The sequence below is a fragment of the Halichoeres trimaculatus genome, unplaced genomic scaffold, assembly GCF_033239565.1.
Source record: "Halichoeres trimaculatus isolate MK-OKI-2021-1 unplaced genomic scaffold, fHalTri1.1 fHalTri1_scaffold_5, whole genome shotgun sequence".
NCBI lineage: Eukaryota > Metazoa > Chordata > Actinopteri > Labriformes > Labridae > Halichoeres > Halichoeres trimaculatus.
Window position 1 is genome coordinate 25503278 of NW_027437183.1, and position 17144 is coordinate 25520421.

Below are 17144 nucleotides of genomic sequence, written 5' to 3' on the forward strand. Positions count from 1 at the left end.
TTTTTTTTTTTTTTTTTTTAACTGTGCTGTGTTTTACTGTTTTGCCAACAAGGCTGCACATCAAGCCATCTGTGCAATTCTTTCATGTACCTCCAAGTTTCCGAGGGCATTTTTCACAGTTATATTTGGTTTTAACAGCAAAGCTGAATTGTTGAAAAAAAAAGAAGGAAAAAAAACAAACAAACAAACAAACCGTCAACCGTAATTTTGCTGGCAAAGCATTACCTTGCCAAGGAGGAAAGGTCATCTTACTCAAAGGATGTTTTTGCAGCAGTTTTATTTGGCTGGATTTGCAGAATCCAGACTGCTTACTGAAGCTTTATGGAGGAAAGTGACAAGTTAAAATGATCAATGAAAGGTCCCAGCCCTGGCAGATAAAGCCATCAGAACATGCATAAGGCTAACACAGAGAGGCTAAAGGCCATCCTCAGGTAAATACTGTCTTTTTATTCCTTGTATTGAATTAAATTGAGATTCAAAAATCAGGTCAGAGATTATCAGTCAACGAAACACATCTACCGAGAAAGCTGAATAAAACGTCTCTGTCAGTGGCATGGGAAAAAAAATGGCCCTAAACACCTTGATTCCAGCTTGTTTCCACAGCTTGTTATCCAAAGTGCCCTCTGACAGAGTCGAGATAGGGTCAGCTCCTCCTGGGATGAAGACAGGGCAGCAAGATATCTGAGAAAATAGACATTTGAAGAACAACACTGATCTTTGACCAGGACTCGTTTGCAGTGTGGATGTTTTCTCGCAGAGACCAAGAAGCAAACATACAACAGAGCAAACAAAACATGATTTAATATTTGTATCTTCTCGGATATGCATGCTCTGTTATTGCAGTGCTCTTTAACATACCGGTAGGAGGATTTGTGGGGTGCTCAATTCAAAGGACTCATTTTGTGACAGCAACTACCAAATAACTAATATCTGTACTGTTTCTTTGGCTGTTCCTGCTTCCTCTCACCACTTAACTTAAAAGATAGAAAAATGAACTTATCTATACTGACAAATTCAGTCCTGTTTCCTTATACCCAACCTTTATACCTTAACTAAAAGCCAGTATCTCTCTAACTTAGTCTACATTGTCTATACCGACCTACTGTAGGGTCTTTGCACAAACAAAGAAGATAAGGATAAAACCATCTCTTTATCTACCTATTGATGCCCTTTGAAATATGGTACATTGAGACTTAAGCTATTTATGTATCAAAGGTTAAATAAATAAAAAATAAGCTTCACCAACCAAAGCAGAAAAAAACAAACTAGCAAACAAACAAAAAAAATAGATAGACCGCCCTTGAAAGGAAATCTTTTGTATAACAGCTTCAATGCAATACTGCATATTTTCCTCAGGAAATACATCACTAGACACTGTTAGCATGTCGTAAATGTGGTTTCCAATGTTTGATTTCAAACATCACATAAACAGGGATGGTTTGAACACCAATCTCAATCTCTTCAGACTGATATAAAACAAAATTATTAGAGTCATCCAAAAGCCAGATTTATTGTCCAGATCATTACAAAACCAGCACATAATTGATGCTCGGCTGTTTCCAGTCGCACAAATGTGCCCTGCTTTGAACAAAGAAAGACCAAATGTGCTGTGAGCTACAACAGCAGCACTGTTGGCTCCAAACCATATCCATCTTTCCCATTTTTGATCTGCAGAGACTCCAGCGAGACAGAGGGAGAGAAAGAGAGAGCACACAAACACTCCCTGTCTCTCGTGGAGTTGTTGATCATTGGCGTCTGACGGTATGATTGTGGTTGCTTCTTTGGATGTCTGGTTGACAGCGGACCCTTCCCCCAGAATTCTCTTAAGTCATCTCTTCCTGTAAATGTAGCTTTCAAGCCACAGACTGAGAGCAGTGGGTGGGCTGTGGGATTGTGAATGTAATGTTGAGAGGGTGTCTGGAAATGGCCGTGTCCTCTGCTCAGCTCTATATCACAGTAATGGGGCAGTGAGAGGAGCCTTCAGGCTGCCAGTGGCCACAATAGCTCTGCAGCTTCTTTAGGTATTGGGTCACATTTTTGGATCTGACAAAATGAAACTGTAGTGGGAGTAAATTTGTTCTCACAAGGAAAACAGTGTGACATTTTGAAGGATTTCACCAAACAATGCACTGCAATGAAAGACATAGGGTGAACTCAATGAAGATATAAAAAAAAACAGAGCTATACTCACTGCTACAATGCTCTTTAATCCTGAAATAGAGCAGCAAAATTACAAGTTGAGGACAAAAAGAGGAAGAACAGAGGCTCTGGTGAAGCACCGTAAGTTTCCCTTAGAAAACAAAGTGGGGAATTATTTATGCTAATTTATGCATATAAAAATAAAACTAGAGTGCAGATTAGCATAATTCAGTAACACTTCCCGTCTGTTGTAAGCCACAGGCTGTTAAGGCGAGACAGATTTATACCTACAAGAACAGACCTGGGGCACTATGACTAAACTGATGCCTCTGTTTATTCTGAATTAGGTTAACTTTCCGTGGACAGAGTAGTCCGTCTGCTTGTTTACCACAGAAAAGTTTTCTCCACAAACTTTTTCACTTACATATAATTGTGCATGAATCAATCTTAATCCAGTTAGCTAAGCCTGCCCTGCAAACTCAATTTTTTTTAATAAACTTGCAGTGAAAACTCCTCTTAAAACAAAATTCAGCTGTACAGCTCATATGATCTAAGACAGTCAGTTCATTTCTGCACATGAACAGCTTCCCCCCGAAGCTATGAACAAAATAGCAGCGGCCCTCTGTGGAGCCTCACCAGAGATGAATAGAAAGCTGATTCTGTGGACACAGCGGCAATTTGCGGGATAATTTGTTGAGAATAAGGGCTCATTTTCTGGATGAGAACTGCTATCTTTTCTTTAAAATTACCACGGAGAGAAGGAGCAACCACAAGCTTTGAAAGCCCAAATGTTTGGTCTCAACATTTTAAATGAGGAAGAAACATCATAAAAATGTAAAAGTTCAGCAAAAAGAAAAAAACAAAACAAAACAAAAAGGTTATCAAAACAGAAATACTTCTTCTTACATGAAGCTAATATTTAATCTTTTATTCTTCACATTGTAATTTAAAGGACTTTTTGGAGTAGTGAACACAACTCAGAGATTGAGACTGTCAGCTCAACTTATTTATTAGATTTCAGGAGAGCATCGTCATAAGCCGCGTTTCCACCAAGCAGTCAGGTTTCGGTTCGTCTCGGTACGGCACGCTTTTTGTGGCGTTTCCACTGACTTATCCCAGGACAGATCCCAAAATAACTGAGACAAGCCGTCCCACTTTTTGGGACCCTTTCGTATGGGTGTCAGACTGAAGTGATACGCTCTCAAAAGGCGGAGCTACAACATTGCAGACCGCTGATTGGTCGGTAGAGATGCCATTTCTACGTGTTTAATTATCCGGACAACTTCACAAGGAAAAACTATCTTCTTTGGCAAATGACTGGTGATGTTCCTTGGACAACCGCTGTGGTCCAGACTTTCTTGGTCATCATCAGCAAGGAGGTCGTGCAGAGGTAATTGGATGGGGCCGTAAGGAATGAGAAGGTGTTTCGGCTCGTCTCCGAGCGTATGGCAGCTGAGAGGTTCATGAGGACTCCAGAGCAGTGCTCGAAATGCAAGAAACTCTGTGCCGAGTACCGAAAAATAAAGGACCACAACAGCCGGATAGGTGTGCAGAGGAAGAAGTGGAGATGGTTCGACCTCATGGACGCCACTTACAGGTGCCGACCGGCGATCAGAGGGAGAGAGGGTTACATACCAAGGAGGCAGTTTTTTACGTTTTTTTTATGTTTTATTTTCTAGGAAGAGCATTCAGAGGGTACTTTTTTATGTTGTATCAAGTGAAAGGGCATGCAGGGGCATCATTTTGTGATGTGTATTTGATCTATTACAGAGTCATCCAAGAGAGCACTACCACAATATTTTAAATTAAAACACTAGAGAAACCAAGGGGTTTTTCCTTCAATAATACACCACTGTCAACAATGAGCATTTTCTGTGCAGCTGTGTAGCTTTTTCTCATACCATGTCTCTCATACATGATCTGATTTGTCTAGGACAGCCGTGGGGTATGGACCGTCTCTCCAGGATGCTAAACTCAGGACTCTTTTCAATCAGACCAGTGTTCTGATTTAATGACAAAATGAGGGAGAGGAGCTACTAAGAGTGGCGCCACAGTCCTGGTTTGTGGCTTTGCACAATGGATTCATTTTGAATCCCATCAGCTTGTGTGCAGTGGGTCACGCATCCAATTTTAAGGTACCTCTTTCAAAATCTTCTGTCATCTGCGTACAAGGAGATCTAATGCTACCTGAAACTATTTTGTGTGATGCCATTAACATTTAGGAAAAGAGGAAAGGCATTTCCGTGCTTCACTGTGAACTTTACTGCTGTGACTTCAGAGTACAGCAGTGCAGTTAGAAGGAGATAACAACCATCTTAATCATTGAGGAAGAGGACAGAAAACCACAAGCCCCCAGATTTTTTTCCACTCTCCTCTCTTGGTGGCCTCTATTTCTGGAGTGAGGAGGAAAAAGAAAGTCTGAATATCGAGAGCCCCCTCCATCCATCCTTAACCCTTGTCATCAATATAAACTTGAAGATCTGTTGCAACAAAGTGTGAGGTTCAAACACATTTGAGAAGGGCAAGTCTTTTTGTTGGATGAGGTGCAGGTAACCACTCGGAGGTTTGCAAGTCAAGAAGTGGGAGGGTGATCCTGAGGGAGAAAAAGACTCTATCTCATGTCTGACAAATAGCCTGTTTTTGTTGTCTAATGTTTACAGGTGAAGATGTACACAAGCAGTGTCCTTTTTGATACTCCTCCACGCTGCCTCGGGGTGTAGTGCTGTTATCTGTGCGGTAATCTTGCTCTGAAGAAGAAAACTGAGAAGAACCAGCAAATGAAAGAAGGGCAGTACACGTCTCTTTTTTTCTCTTTCTCGTCACTTTGTAATTAAGTTAAGACAAGTAGACAGAAGGCCTTGTAAAAGATTGTCGTGGAAATAAAACCAAGAAAAAAGACTTAAAAAGCTCTACTGGATACTTCCTAACCAGCTGAAACGCGGGAAACAGGTCGCTAATGCAGCCCTAAACGTGCTACCGTGGAGTAAGCACGGAGTGAGTCCTTATGGAGCCCCTTCTCTCCCCCCTGTGCTGATGAAAGGCGTCTGTGATCTGTCCCAGGTGCATTGACTAACAGTAATGGCTCCTCGCGGCTTTACATCAGGCCACAGCAATAAACAGTCCCTGATTATCCTGTGGCAAGGAGCTGTGCAGGCAGCAGGGCTAATACAGCATGATAGAAACAGTCAATACATGATCAAATACAGGGCCATGCATTAAAAAAAAAGTCACACATCCTACACTTGGCCTCAATCAATCCTGAGCTGCTGGTGTTACAGGAGAAAAGTAAAGTCAGGTATTGATGAAAGGAAGATGGAAATCACCCAATGTTTTATACCACATGGATGGATAGAAGAAGACTGATTAGAAGATGCAAGTGAGTCATTTGAAAGATAAAATTTGCAGATCAGTGTGGTAGTAATGCTTTATTATACACTGACTTCTTGTTTTCCTGTGAAAAAAAAACTCCAGCATGCTATTTTCCCTGTGATTTGCAAAGAACTCCAAACAGTTTTCTCAGTGTGAGAGAGAAAGAAATGGCATCAAACCAACATTTCTGAATGAAGGCTAAGAATAAAAAGAAGCTGAATAAAGCTGGATCGAGCTTCCTCCGCAAGACTGATAAGTGCGTCATATCATCACCTGATCTGACAACAAGAAGAGAAGAATTTAGTATTTCATTAGCTGCAAATTCAATTTGTTTAATATTGTTAAACCACGCCACGAGTTTGGCTGGTCACAAAAAAAAACTGAGATTTCTGAAAAGGAAAATATTTAAAAAAAAAACAACAACAACAACATAAAAATAGCAGTTTGTCCTTCATACACTGAGAGTGTATGCCCTTAAAATGATCTGCAACCCTATCATGACTGAGGCAATCAGTCCCAATCTTCACACTGTGACAGTTCATTATGATGTTTGGCTACCTGCCCAAAAACACAGCGCTTGCTCTCTCAGGGACGTAGTGCCTCGCTATTCTAAGATGAAGGACCTTCTGACAATAATGGCTCAAAGAAAAGAGGGATACTAACCTTACGTTTACCCTGGTTTGTCTGGGTTGTGCTGTGTCTAAGGCTTTTAAAATGCAGTAGGAAAAGAAAATCCTCCCCAATACAGTTTTGAAAAATCTGTGCTGTTAGCAGAAGAATATTAAAGAAGATCTACTGTACTCATTAGTACCTTTCATTAAATCAGTCTGGGACACCTACAGAGAGGCTGTGCATGACATGCAGCTTAAAAAGTCTGTATCTTTATTTCATGTCCATGTAAACTAGAGTTTTAGAACTATTCAGTCTTCTGATGAAGCACTTTGTTCTGGTAATATAAAGTGAGCCACAGCTTGTGGGTGTCACTCATTTATGTACTCATGAGCTTTGTCTATTAGCTCCCCATTACAGCCGTTAGCTGTTAGCTATTGTTGTGTTACCTGCTGTTACTATATCACTCGCAGCTTGTGGTTCTGAGCTAACATAATGGTCTTTTAAGATGAAACAGCCCCAGGTTTCAGTAAGAGATGAGAAAATCCAGCTTTGCACTGGCCTCTTTAGAAAGGAGTCATTAGCAAAGTGGTGAGCACAAACAGCTATGTTGTGGCTACTGTATCACTTTGGTACTTTCGTCTTTAATAAGAGAAAATATCTGTGACTTTCCCTGACAGCCAAAGGAAAACTTACAAGCAACTTTCTAAGACATACTGAATGAACAAAGTGCAAATCAGAGGAAAAGCTTAGCAGTGAAATAACCCAGATTCTGAGTGGGCGTGTTGTGAACAGAGCTCCTGGATGGGCTGGCTCTTAACATTGCTCTAACAGGACAGCAGAGCCTGATAAAGCTCAGACCAGGTCATGCTTAGTTTTTGAAACACGCTGTTCAGACACATCCAGGATTTACATTCAAGGTTTAGTGTGGGGATCTAATGGTGCAACTGTATAGATCAGCATATTATGTCTCACTTGACATCATAAAATTTGAAAGCTAGCTTTGAAATGTCATATTTAGTGTTACATTTTTTGGTGTTAGAAATAAGTTATTTTGGTATCTAGCAGCATAACGAGATTGACTGACTACTAAACCTTCACTTTGACACCTACTGTGTTTTCACACTGTTGCCACCTTCAGCTGTGTTTTTTTTTTTTTTTGACATCTACATTCTTTACTGAAATCTCAACACCTCATGTTGACGCACTGATGCCTGTGTTATATAAAAATAAGTCCACACATTAAGTGTATAAAGCAAAGCACCTGACCATCAAAGAAGTCTAAAATAGCTTGTACTTATACCGGCTGTCCATGTGCAACATCATTCCTGGCTCTGCCTCATAAAACTGCTCTAACAGGAGGAAAATGTAGTGCAGGTATTTAGGGTAACGTTCAAAGGTGTGAAATTGGATTTGGCTCTGACGGAGCGAGGAGATACTAAGAGCAACAGTAAAAAGACAGGGATGGCTGACGCTTATTTGATCTTACGTCTCTATAGTTGTCAGTTTATATATGAAGGCAAACACTGATCTGAGCCAATGCTGGCTAGAAACACCAGATTACTGTAGATATCACATTAGATAAAGGCTAATCCTACAATTTAATCCTTTATCTATTTTTAAATAATCTCTAAGTAAGTAGTGCAACCTGAGTGGCAGGTATGGATTTACTTAAATGTTAACTAAAGGTCCAGAAATCATTCAAAGCAGCAGATTTACTGTGTTTCCACAGCTACTGGCTCATTAATAGAAAGACGAATGGATTTTAAAAATCGACAGATGCTGAACCAAAAAGTATTGTACATCACAGTATGACTACATCATTATTTTCTCATTACCATGAATGATGTTCATCAAAACACAAAGATATTATGTCATAAGAAGCATCTCTCGTTTTGTGTTGTTCAGATCGTACAGAATGCCCGACCATAACTTTTTTTTTTCCCTTCTCATTTGTATCCTCTTTTGGGCTTGTCACTCATCAAAAGCTGACAATAAACGCTAACAAAGCCAGCTAAGCATCTATTCTTGAGGAACAATTATTTGTATTCCTTTATCATTTAATTGCAGGAATTATCCAGACACAAGATTTGATTATTAATGTCTTCAGATACTGCATTGTTCCTCCCCTTCCTTGTGTCTGTGCCTCACCCACTCTCTTCCATTCATCTGTAATAACCGTGAGGAGCATTGGCAGACATTAATGTGCATTCAGCCCATATCGAATCAGTTTCTCACCACCCTGGGGGCTTAATAGGAAACAATAACTGAATTATGACATGAATGCTGGCCAATTGCTCACAATTCTGGCTGCAGAAAAACACAATGACATACCGTTGATATGGTGACTCGCTTCATTTCCTTTTATGTTATGTGCCTTTTTATCTAACAAGGGAGGGAAAACTGTGATTACAGAAGAAAATAAAAACTGACTGACAGTGACTGTCCCCAAAATAAAAGCCTTTTTTTTTTTTTCTCCTGAGCTGCTGTCTTTTTAACCTTGATGTAACTACGACAGAATTATGGGCCAGTTATAAATACTTTCACCAAGCATTGCTCAACATCTCTCTTTCTCTCTGTTTGTCTCTCCGTCTCTCCCTCTTTGCTCAGTCTCAACGGGCAGTTTGCACCATGATACATTAAATCCATTACTTACAAGCACACCTGCGATGAAGGACAACTGTGTTCTGCAGGCTAATGCAATGCTCAGCCAAGCACATACACAGGAGCCACAGGACTCGGCCTATATATCATTCTGCAGGATTTAGCACTTACGGACATCTACTTGCTATTTCCAAATCCTGGGAACCATACATAATGCAGAGGGTTTAAATAAAGACATCAAGACATCAAGACATCAATGTGAAGGTTTGAGGCTTTTCTTCTGCTGGTCAGGTGATACTCATTCTAGCTGTTATAAGCTTTGACAAATCCTGGTACTTGCTGTGAAATTGACTTGGAAACAGCTCGGAACAGGGACTGTTTAAAAATCAATCAGGTTGCCCCAGAAAAAAAGAAACCTGACTTTTCTTAAAATACCAAACAGCTCACTCTAATTTGGTAACTTCTCCTGGCAACCAGGGGAACCAAAGATCTTGGTTTTTGGGTGTAGAAATTCAAGACTGACGCTCCAGGAAAAGCTTCCCAACAACTAATAATCTAAGTTTTCATTTAATTGTGTTTAGGAGAAGTAGTTTTTGCTGATTTCTCATAACTTTTATTGAAAAATGAAATGTCCAGTCTGATTTCTACTAACAGGCCAACACCAGAAATTGAAGAAAAGGACTCGTGCCAGTATTTCTGCAGTATCTGATATGGTTACACCCACCTGTCAAAGCGATTTACCCTGGTGCTCAGATTGAGGTTCTGGAGGCTTATAAGTTCAGCAAGTCTATTTTAAGATAGCGCATAAATTGTACCTGGGTGTAGAACAATGTTCCCCCTCTAATGTAAAATATTATCTCATAGGCAGCAAAATTCTCCTCTCACTAACCTTTATTAAAAGCATGCTCAACAAAAGAAAGCAAGTTCAGCACTTCCTTTTTTCGAGCAAACCCACTATCATCTTGCTGGTCTGCTCCTCTCAGCAGAGATTTACTTCATCGCTGCCGTTCTATGCACAAGGTTGATATTTGTGTGGAGAAATCTTTCCAAATGAAATGATTCAAACTTGGTGAAATTACATAAAAAAGAGGCCAAAGTTTTCTAAAACTTTTTTTTTTCCAAATCCTGGAAAGACGGTGTAGAGAACCAAAACGGAGGTGTGTCTGACTTACTGTGCTGGCAGTGGACTCCACTGAAGCCTGGCGGACACTTGCAGATATAACCGATGAAGGTGTCGCCCCTGTAGGTCTCACTGATCTCACACGTTCCTCTGTTGTGGCAGGGGTTTGGGTGGCAAGGGCCTGGGAGGACAAAAAGAGGAGAACACTGATAAGAGACCCATCTTCTGCTATGATCTGAGGTGCCATGTGAGGTGAGCTGGCAAGACCGTGATAATGGGGTACATCTTTGACTCATAACGACTCATAACTAGTACAAGAACACAGTGTTCTTGGTGCCTGATTCCCTCTGGTGTAAAACACTGTTGACTGAAGGCTGCCATGCCAACAGTAACAAAGACACATTCTTACATAATCTTCCCAAGCAAGTAATTTCAAAGTGAGAAAACAAGTCAAACTGTAGATTTGGCCATGCATTTGAAAAGATATTCATGGAAAAAGTTTAAATATTATCCACAGTGGGAGAAAGGAGGGGATTGTTCCTTGGTTATTGCCACCCAACACTGTGGACCTAAGGGCAGCCTGAGGTCTAGAAATTCTGAATATGTCGCCTCCAGGAGGGAAAAACTTCACCCTCTCAGAGCTAAGTGAAGAGTACGGACAAGCTGCACTGTAACCTGTATGCAAAAACCAGCCTGCATGCTAATACAAGCACATGGACTGACACACACAAAAGTACATACATGGGAGTTTGGGTTGTCCAGATACTGATTTTAATAGCTTGAACTAAAACAAAAGGAAGTTTTTATTTTGAAATCAGTATAACTGGATGATGAGCGGACCTTGTTATGTACTATTTAAAGTTAACTAGACCAAATAGCTTTGTGTTGGTCGCTGTGCTCCCACATTTATGTGGCCAATTATCAACTGTGTGATACAGTGCAAGACTGTGTTTGCTCGGAGGACTGCATAAATGTTTGCAGCTCTGCTGGGTTTGATACACTGGCTTGAAGGATAATTATTAGCTGACCTTCAACCGTTTGTGCTGCTTGTAATTATTTGTGAGAACCATGGACGCTGTGGACAGTTTTAAGAAGGAGCTAAAGACTGGTTTCGTCAGACTTGCCTTTGTTTCATCTTTTTATTTTTTATTTCTACTTTTAGGTAAATGTCTGAATTTAAGGTCCACTGATTTTGCTTTTAACCCTCCACTGTGAAGTACCAATGTCTGTTGTCTGCATAAACTTTTGCACACTTAACTTAATTTGGGAAGAACAGACTGCACATTTTCAAGAATTTCTGTTACGTGTTGTTTGTTCACCAAGAATACAACACTGTAACTTTGATTACAGTGACAATGATTCTCCTTTACCCTGATTACAAAACTATGAATGTTTTTTTTTGCACCCATTGAAACCCACTGATTGTAAATCAAAGAAAAAAATACTGTCTAATACACAAAGCACATAAAATGGATTAAATGCACCACAAACTGTGCTGCAGAGCAATTTGCATCACTAGCCATTAGGTATTAGGAATTGGGGTAAATTGCAAATTAACCTCAGTACAAAGAATGTAAAAGTCATAAACACTGGCCCTAATGACCACGCCTGGTTAGACTGAACATTTTTAAATCTAACAAAAGTTTATGAAAACTTTACCACAGTGTTCATAGAAAACTACTCAAAAATGTAAAACTTTGTGAAATTTGTGCCACACTTGTTACAGTTCCAATGTAACAGAAGAGTCTCTTCCTGTTCAGTTAATCGTCTTTATGAAAAACCTGAGCACCACAAAGGACGAGAGCGAAGTGAAATGACACAGAGCAGATAGCAATGAGATATTGATGCACAATCCTTGATGCTATTTGTGACATGAATACAATTCTTGGTGGACTGTCGCCTTGGCACCCCAGAGTCAATAAGACTTAGAAAGACACGGTTTATTGGTTGAATTCAGTAATATACATGAAATGCAGACACAACAGTGACTTACACTTAAAAAATGTTTACTACAAGGATGACATCACACAAAATATAAAAGAGTTTGGCTTTGTTTGAATAAACTACATGTTCATTGTAAGTTTCCTTTGTTGCATAACACCCTCCCCACATAATGGCGTACTTTGCGAAAAGACCCTTTGTTACTTGTCCAACCATCATAGATCCCAACAGTTTAAGATTCTTATAATCAATGCCCTCTTTTGTTAGGGTTAGCTGAACTCAAAAACATACTCCTACACGCTAAACACTTGTACATTAAAGGTCACTGAGCACATTTATTTATTTAACCTTTATTTAACCAGGTAGAAAACCCATTGAGATCGAGATCTCTTTTGCAAGGGTGACCTGGCCAAGAGTAAAGCAAGATTAATTTTAAACAGACAATACTTGGAGATAAAAAATTGAAGGTTAAATGCTAAAGTTACTCGTGAAAAAAAACAAAAATATATTACAGGATATTATTAAAACAAAGTGCTTTGGAGGAAAAGCGCTAGAAGGTGTCTCACAAAATAGGTTCATAAACACAGGCACTGGTCCATGGTCCCTTGTCTGGCATTTAGCATGGAACCAAAGGCTCCAAGAGAAATGAGTTTGGACAGATTAAAGTCTGTCTGTAGAGCATTTCATGCAGAGGGGGCAGCAAAGCTAAAGGCTTTTTTACCCAATTCAGTCCTGACACGAGGAAAAAACAGACGAATGATGCCTTGAGAGCGCAAGGCATAAAGACTTCCAGTTCTCTGAAGAAGAGAACAAAGATAAGAAGGAACCAGTCCAAGAGGAGCCTTGTAAATGAGAATAATCCAGGCATATACCTGTGAGGACTCAAGGAAGGCCAACCGGACAAAGCACAGAGCTCGCAGTGATGAGTAAGACGACTACAACCGGTAATTAACCTCAAAGCACAATGATTGAGGACATTCAAAGACTGTAAGCATTTACCTGAAGCAGACATGTAAATAACATCCCAATAATCCAGTAATGGTAAAAATGTTGCAGATAAAAGCATTGTACAAGCCCTGAGTGAAAAGCAGGACTTATTCCTATAAAAGAACCCATTCTTTTATAGAAGACACAGCTAGAACATGCGTCCTTGCTGTGTCTGCTTTGCCTCATTCATCACAACCATTGTTGTCTCCTTTACTTTTGTGCTGAAGAGAACACAGAGAACATGTAGCAGAAACTGCATAAGTTCATGTTTTGGGGATTTGCAAACAAAAGAATATTAACTAGACAAATCTGAATAATGGTTAATAGGTCAGTTGAAGAATTTAATCATTCTGTGAGTGTGCCCCCTACCCCCCATTTTTCAACTTCTTCTCCTTGTTATTCATCTCTCTTGCACTAATGGTGTTGCCAAAGCTTTAAATCAAATCAACCAAATGTGCATCACTTCATTGGCAGCGCCCACAATATGGTGCCGTATTACTGCCATCTAAAACCTCTCGCAGTCTAACCTGCAGCATGGGGCCAGATGTAAATGACGAGGCCTTGATGCGGGGTTATTGGTTTCATAACTCAAGGGCTTGCCAATAGCTGTCTCATCTATTAAACATCGAGTTGTACGACTGCACCCTGGCTGTCAAAACTTTTTGGATTGAGATTGGACGGGAAAACTTTAAAACTCTCCCGTTGGATATTAATGCAAACTTGGCATAAAGCCAGCATGTGTTCAACATTAAAAGTCAGATGAAAAAGAAAGCCTGGTGGTTAATGTGATAAATTATGGACAGTGAAAAGCTTGTTAAATGTGTTGACAGAAGAACTGAACTCTTTACAAATTAGCTCTTATGAGCCCTTCTCAAGCTTTCTGACTCTTGATGTGATTCCAATTCCAGTCGTTTTACGCTCATATCTTAGCGCTGACAGGTAAACTTTGCTTTGACAGGCCTTTTATTTTATTCTAACGGATAAGAAACAAGAAGACGTCTCAAGGGTGAGAGTTTCATGCCCTCTTAAGTCAATTTGACAAATGAACCACCATGAGCCTGAATTTTGACAAAGCCAAGTAAAGGGATGCAGCCTTGGATTTTGAACTGCATTGTCTGCTCGAGCATTTAAGACTCACCTTACCGAGAACACAACATGTCTGACAATGAATTAGTAAATACAAAAAAAAACAACAACAAAAGATAAATAACACCATCAGAATTCTTGTTATTGCTCTGCTTAGAATTATTAGGCCTCTGGATATGAATTACAAATGAGCCAATCCTATGGAAGTCGTGCCATTTCAAAGGCAGGACCTGTATCAGTAATAATGAGAGCGCCAGCTAATCAGCTGTACAGAGAAACAAATAACAGCTTTTACAGAGGCCCTGCTCTCTGAGTGGGAGGAGGGATGACAGGTTTCAGAGCTGTTTTGACGTGACAATCCATAGTCGCACCAAGGCGCACTGACAGCCTCCCTAATGGAGAGCACATAAAGCAGAAAAAACTGAGAGGAAAGGTGGCAGTGGAGGAGCGAGGAGGAGAGAAGATGTCAAAGTGTGTGAGTGAGACACAGACTGGTTTATACACGACATCAGTATCTGAGTTAAAAATATGTTATTTTTAAGGTTTCAGCAGCTCAAAAACAGTGAAAGACTGATTCATTTACTGATATAAAATCATTTCAAAGAGAAAAAAAAATGCTCAGAGTAGCCCACCTTGGTAAAAAAACAAACAAACAAAAAAAAAAACTGAGAGATGATGTGAGTCAGGATGAGATGACATAGTATCACTGATGCACAGACTCATGAACAAGCTGACGCAAGTTACACATTTTTTTGTTGGTATTTTTGAGCCAGCTGGGAATTACTGAGACCTGTTTGTCAAAAAGATCCGAACTGGGCTTAAACTAACTAAAAAATTGTGCACATCCGATTCAGCAGCATCAGTTTAAAACGATGAATACATGAGTAACAGTGCAGCAGCTGTACTCCTGACGAAACACCTCTGAATGACTCTTTGGTTAACATCATTCAACAGATTTATTTTATGCTATTTTATGCCCATCTACTCCCCCTCTTCATTAAATGGGTAAAAACCTTAAATAGTACAAAACATGAATGTTATCTCTGTGACACCACTTACTGGTTTCCAGAGGGAATTGAAGCTGAATAATAGCAGTCCCCTTTAGCACAGGGGGGTATGCTTTTCTCCTGTTTCTTTTCGATTCTTTTTGATTTTTTGGGTGCCGATTGATTATAAATTGCAAATCAACGATGTTTACACTTTTAGGGATTTACAGTTCCTTTTTTTAAAATTACACTATGCAAAAAAGTTGAATGATGAGGATGATGATGATGATGATGTCCACAGACTATATCAGGAGCCATGTTTTCCCAAAAAATGCACATCACATATGAGTAAGTCTTCAGGAGTGATTCAGGGGATCTGACATCACGTTACTAGAAAGTCAAAGACAAACATTTCGCCCTCTGCTGGAGAAAAGTTGTGACTTTTTTCCAACCCAGCTTTTAAAGGCTTTTTAAAGGCTTTTAAAGGGTTTGGAATTGAAACAACTACCAACAACAACAACAAAAAAAAGATAAATTGGAAAAAAAATTGCTATTTAAAAATCAATACACAAAACATATTACGATACTTTCGTGAAATGATTTTTTCTCCCACCCCTGACTCTAAAATGCTGACTTGTGTTATGAGTTTTGACACCGGCAAGATAGATGGAGCAATGTGAGCAACAAGCCAGTCAAACAGACCCACTTCCAACTTTTGTATCATCGTCACTGTTTTCAAAATTAAAGCAGCATAGTTGTGTGTGTGTGTGTGTGTGTGTGTGTGTGTGTGTGTGTGTGTGTGTGTGTGTGTGTGTGTGTGTGTGTGTGTGTGTGTGTGTGTGGCACTTTTGTTTTTTCATTTGTATTCTAATTACCTCCGCCAAGAAGGTTACGTTTTTGGGAGAGTTTGTCTGTCTCTTTATCTGTGAACAACATAATTTAAAAACTAACAAACAGATCTTGACAAAAATGTCAGGAAATGTTCAAAATGGCATAAAGAATGAGTGATTATATTTTGGAGGTGATCTGGATCACCGTCTGGATCCAGGACTTTTTTAAAAAGATTCTTTATCATTACGAGATAGGGACGTTTTCACCATATGTGTATATAACTCCATGATAAACGGTCACATTGCTTTGCAAAACAATACAAGACGAGGTCACCATAATGTCTGACAGATGTAAAAGTACGATCCAGAATCTGACAATATTCTGAATACTAAGATTCAGTATATGAAATATGTACTGGGTCATCATAATTTTCAACACTGTCAGGTAACAAATGATCGTACAAACCTACAACTAACACCAAACTGAAGCAGACAGTCTGCTGAAAGGGAGTATAACATTAAAGTTGGACTGAAGTGTTGTATGACAATCACAATATGCTTGGTGGAGGTCTGTACTTTCTGAGTGCTTTTACACTTTATGACTGACTCCACGTGGACCAGACAGGGACACCCAAAAGGCTGAGTGTGGCCCTTGGGCTGTAATTTACCCAGGTCTGGTCTAAAAGGACCCCAGTAATTTAAAGTGTAAAACTTGTGTCTCTCCAACATTTTAAAATCTGCTTTGTGGGTAGCAGCTAACTTAAGCTCGATTGCTGATTATAATTACAATAACATTAAACAAAAGTTTATGTTAGAGAAAAAAGGCTGATGTGATTTAGGACACGATCACTTAGTATTTGACTGGAACATTTTCACATTCTGTTGGTCAGCGTCAAATATGAAAAAAACAAAAAGAAAAAAAGTTTTTTGTGTCAATACCGTTTCTAGTGGTTGTTTGATGATGGGCTGAACTGAAAAATTTTCAAAAGATAAAAGCTTTGTGTAACAACTCAATCAGATTAGACTGACAAAAATCAGTTAAGCACAATCACGAAGTTTACAAAACTCTTCTTTGTGTTTGTAAATACATTTTTCTTTTTATTTTGAAGGGTCAAATTCCTCTTCTCAAATTGTCATTTTAGATAAGCAGAGAGGAGCGCTAAGGATAAAAGGATAACGGACCACAGCACAGAAAACACACAGACACACAGATACACACAACTTATTTCATTAAAGGGGACAAAGCAGACATGGTATGATGTGTGAGAGATGTGATCCGTCTGTCACTGGATGCTCTCTTAAGAAGTTGTGTGATGCGTTCCGCTGTGATGCATGTCTGGAGCAAACTGGCAGCTTTGCTTGTGTGAGTGTCAGCTGCTGCTCTGCTGTACGAGCCAGCGCTCACTCTGTGATTGATGTGAGCCTGTGTCGTGTCCGGCACGAGTGTGCTGATTTCTTTTCTGGCGGCAAAGA

General features: G+C 39.7%; 1 protein-coding gene across 3 annotated transcripts in view; it reads right to left on the minus strand.

Annotated features, from left to right (window-relative positions):
• The window catches only part of edil3a (EGF-like repeats and discoidin I-like domains 3a), a 129652-nt gene that overhangs the window by 74590 nt on the left and 37918 nt on the right, over positions 1-17144 (minus strand). For all 3 annotated transcript variants that reach the window (XM_074670475.1, XM_074670474.1, XM_074670473.1), the window contains exon 3: positions 9894-10022. In XM_074670475.1, coding sequence (XP_074526576.1) covers positions 9894-10022 — 129 coding nt within the window. The remainder of the gene's footprint in view (positions 1-9893; positions 10023-17144) is intronic.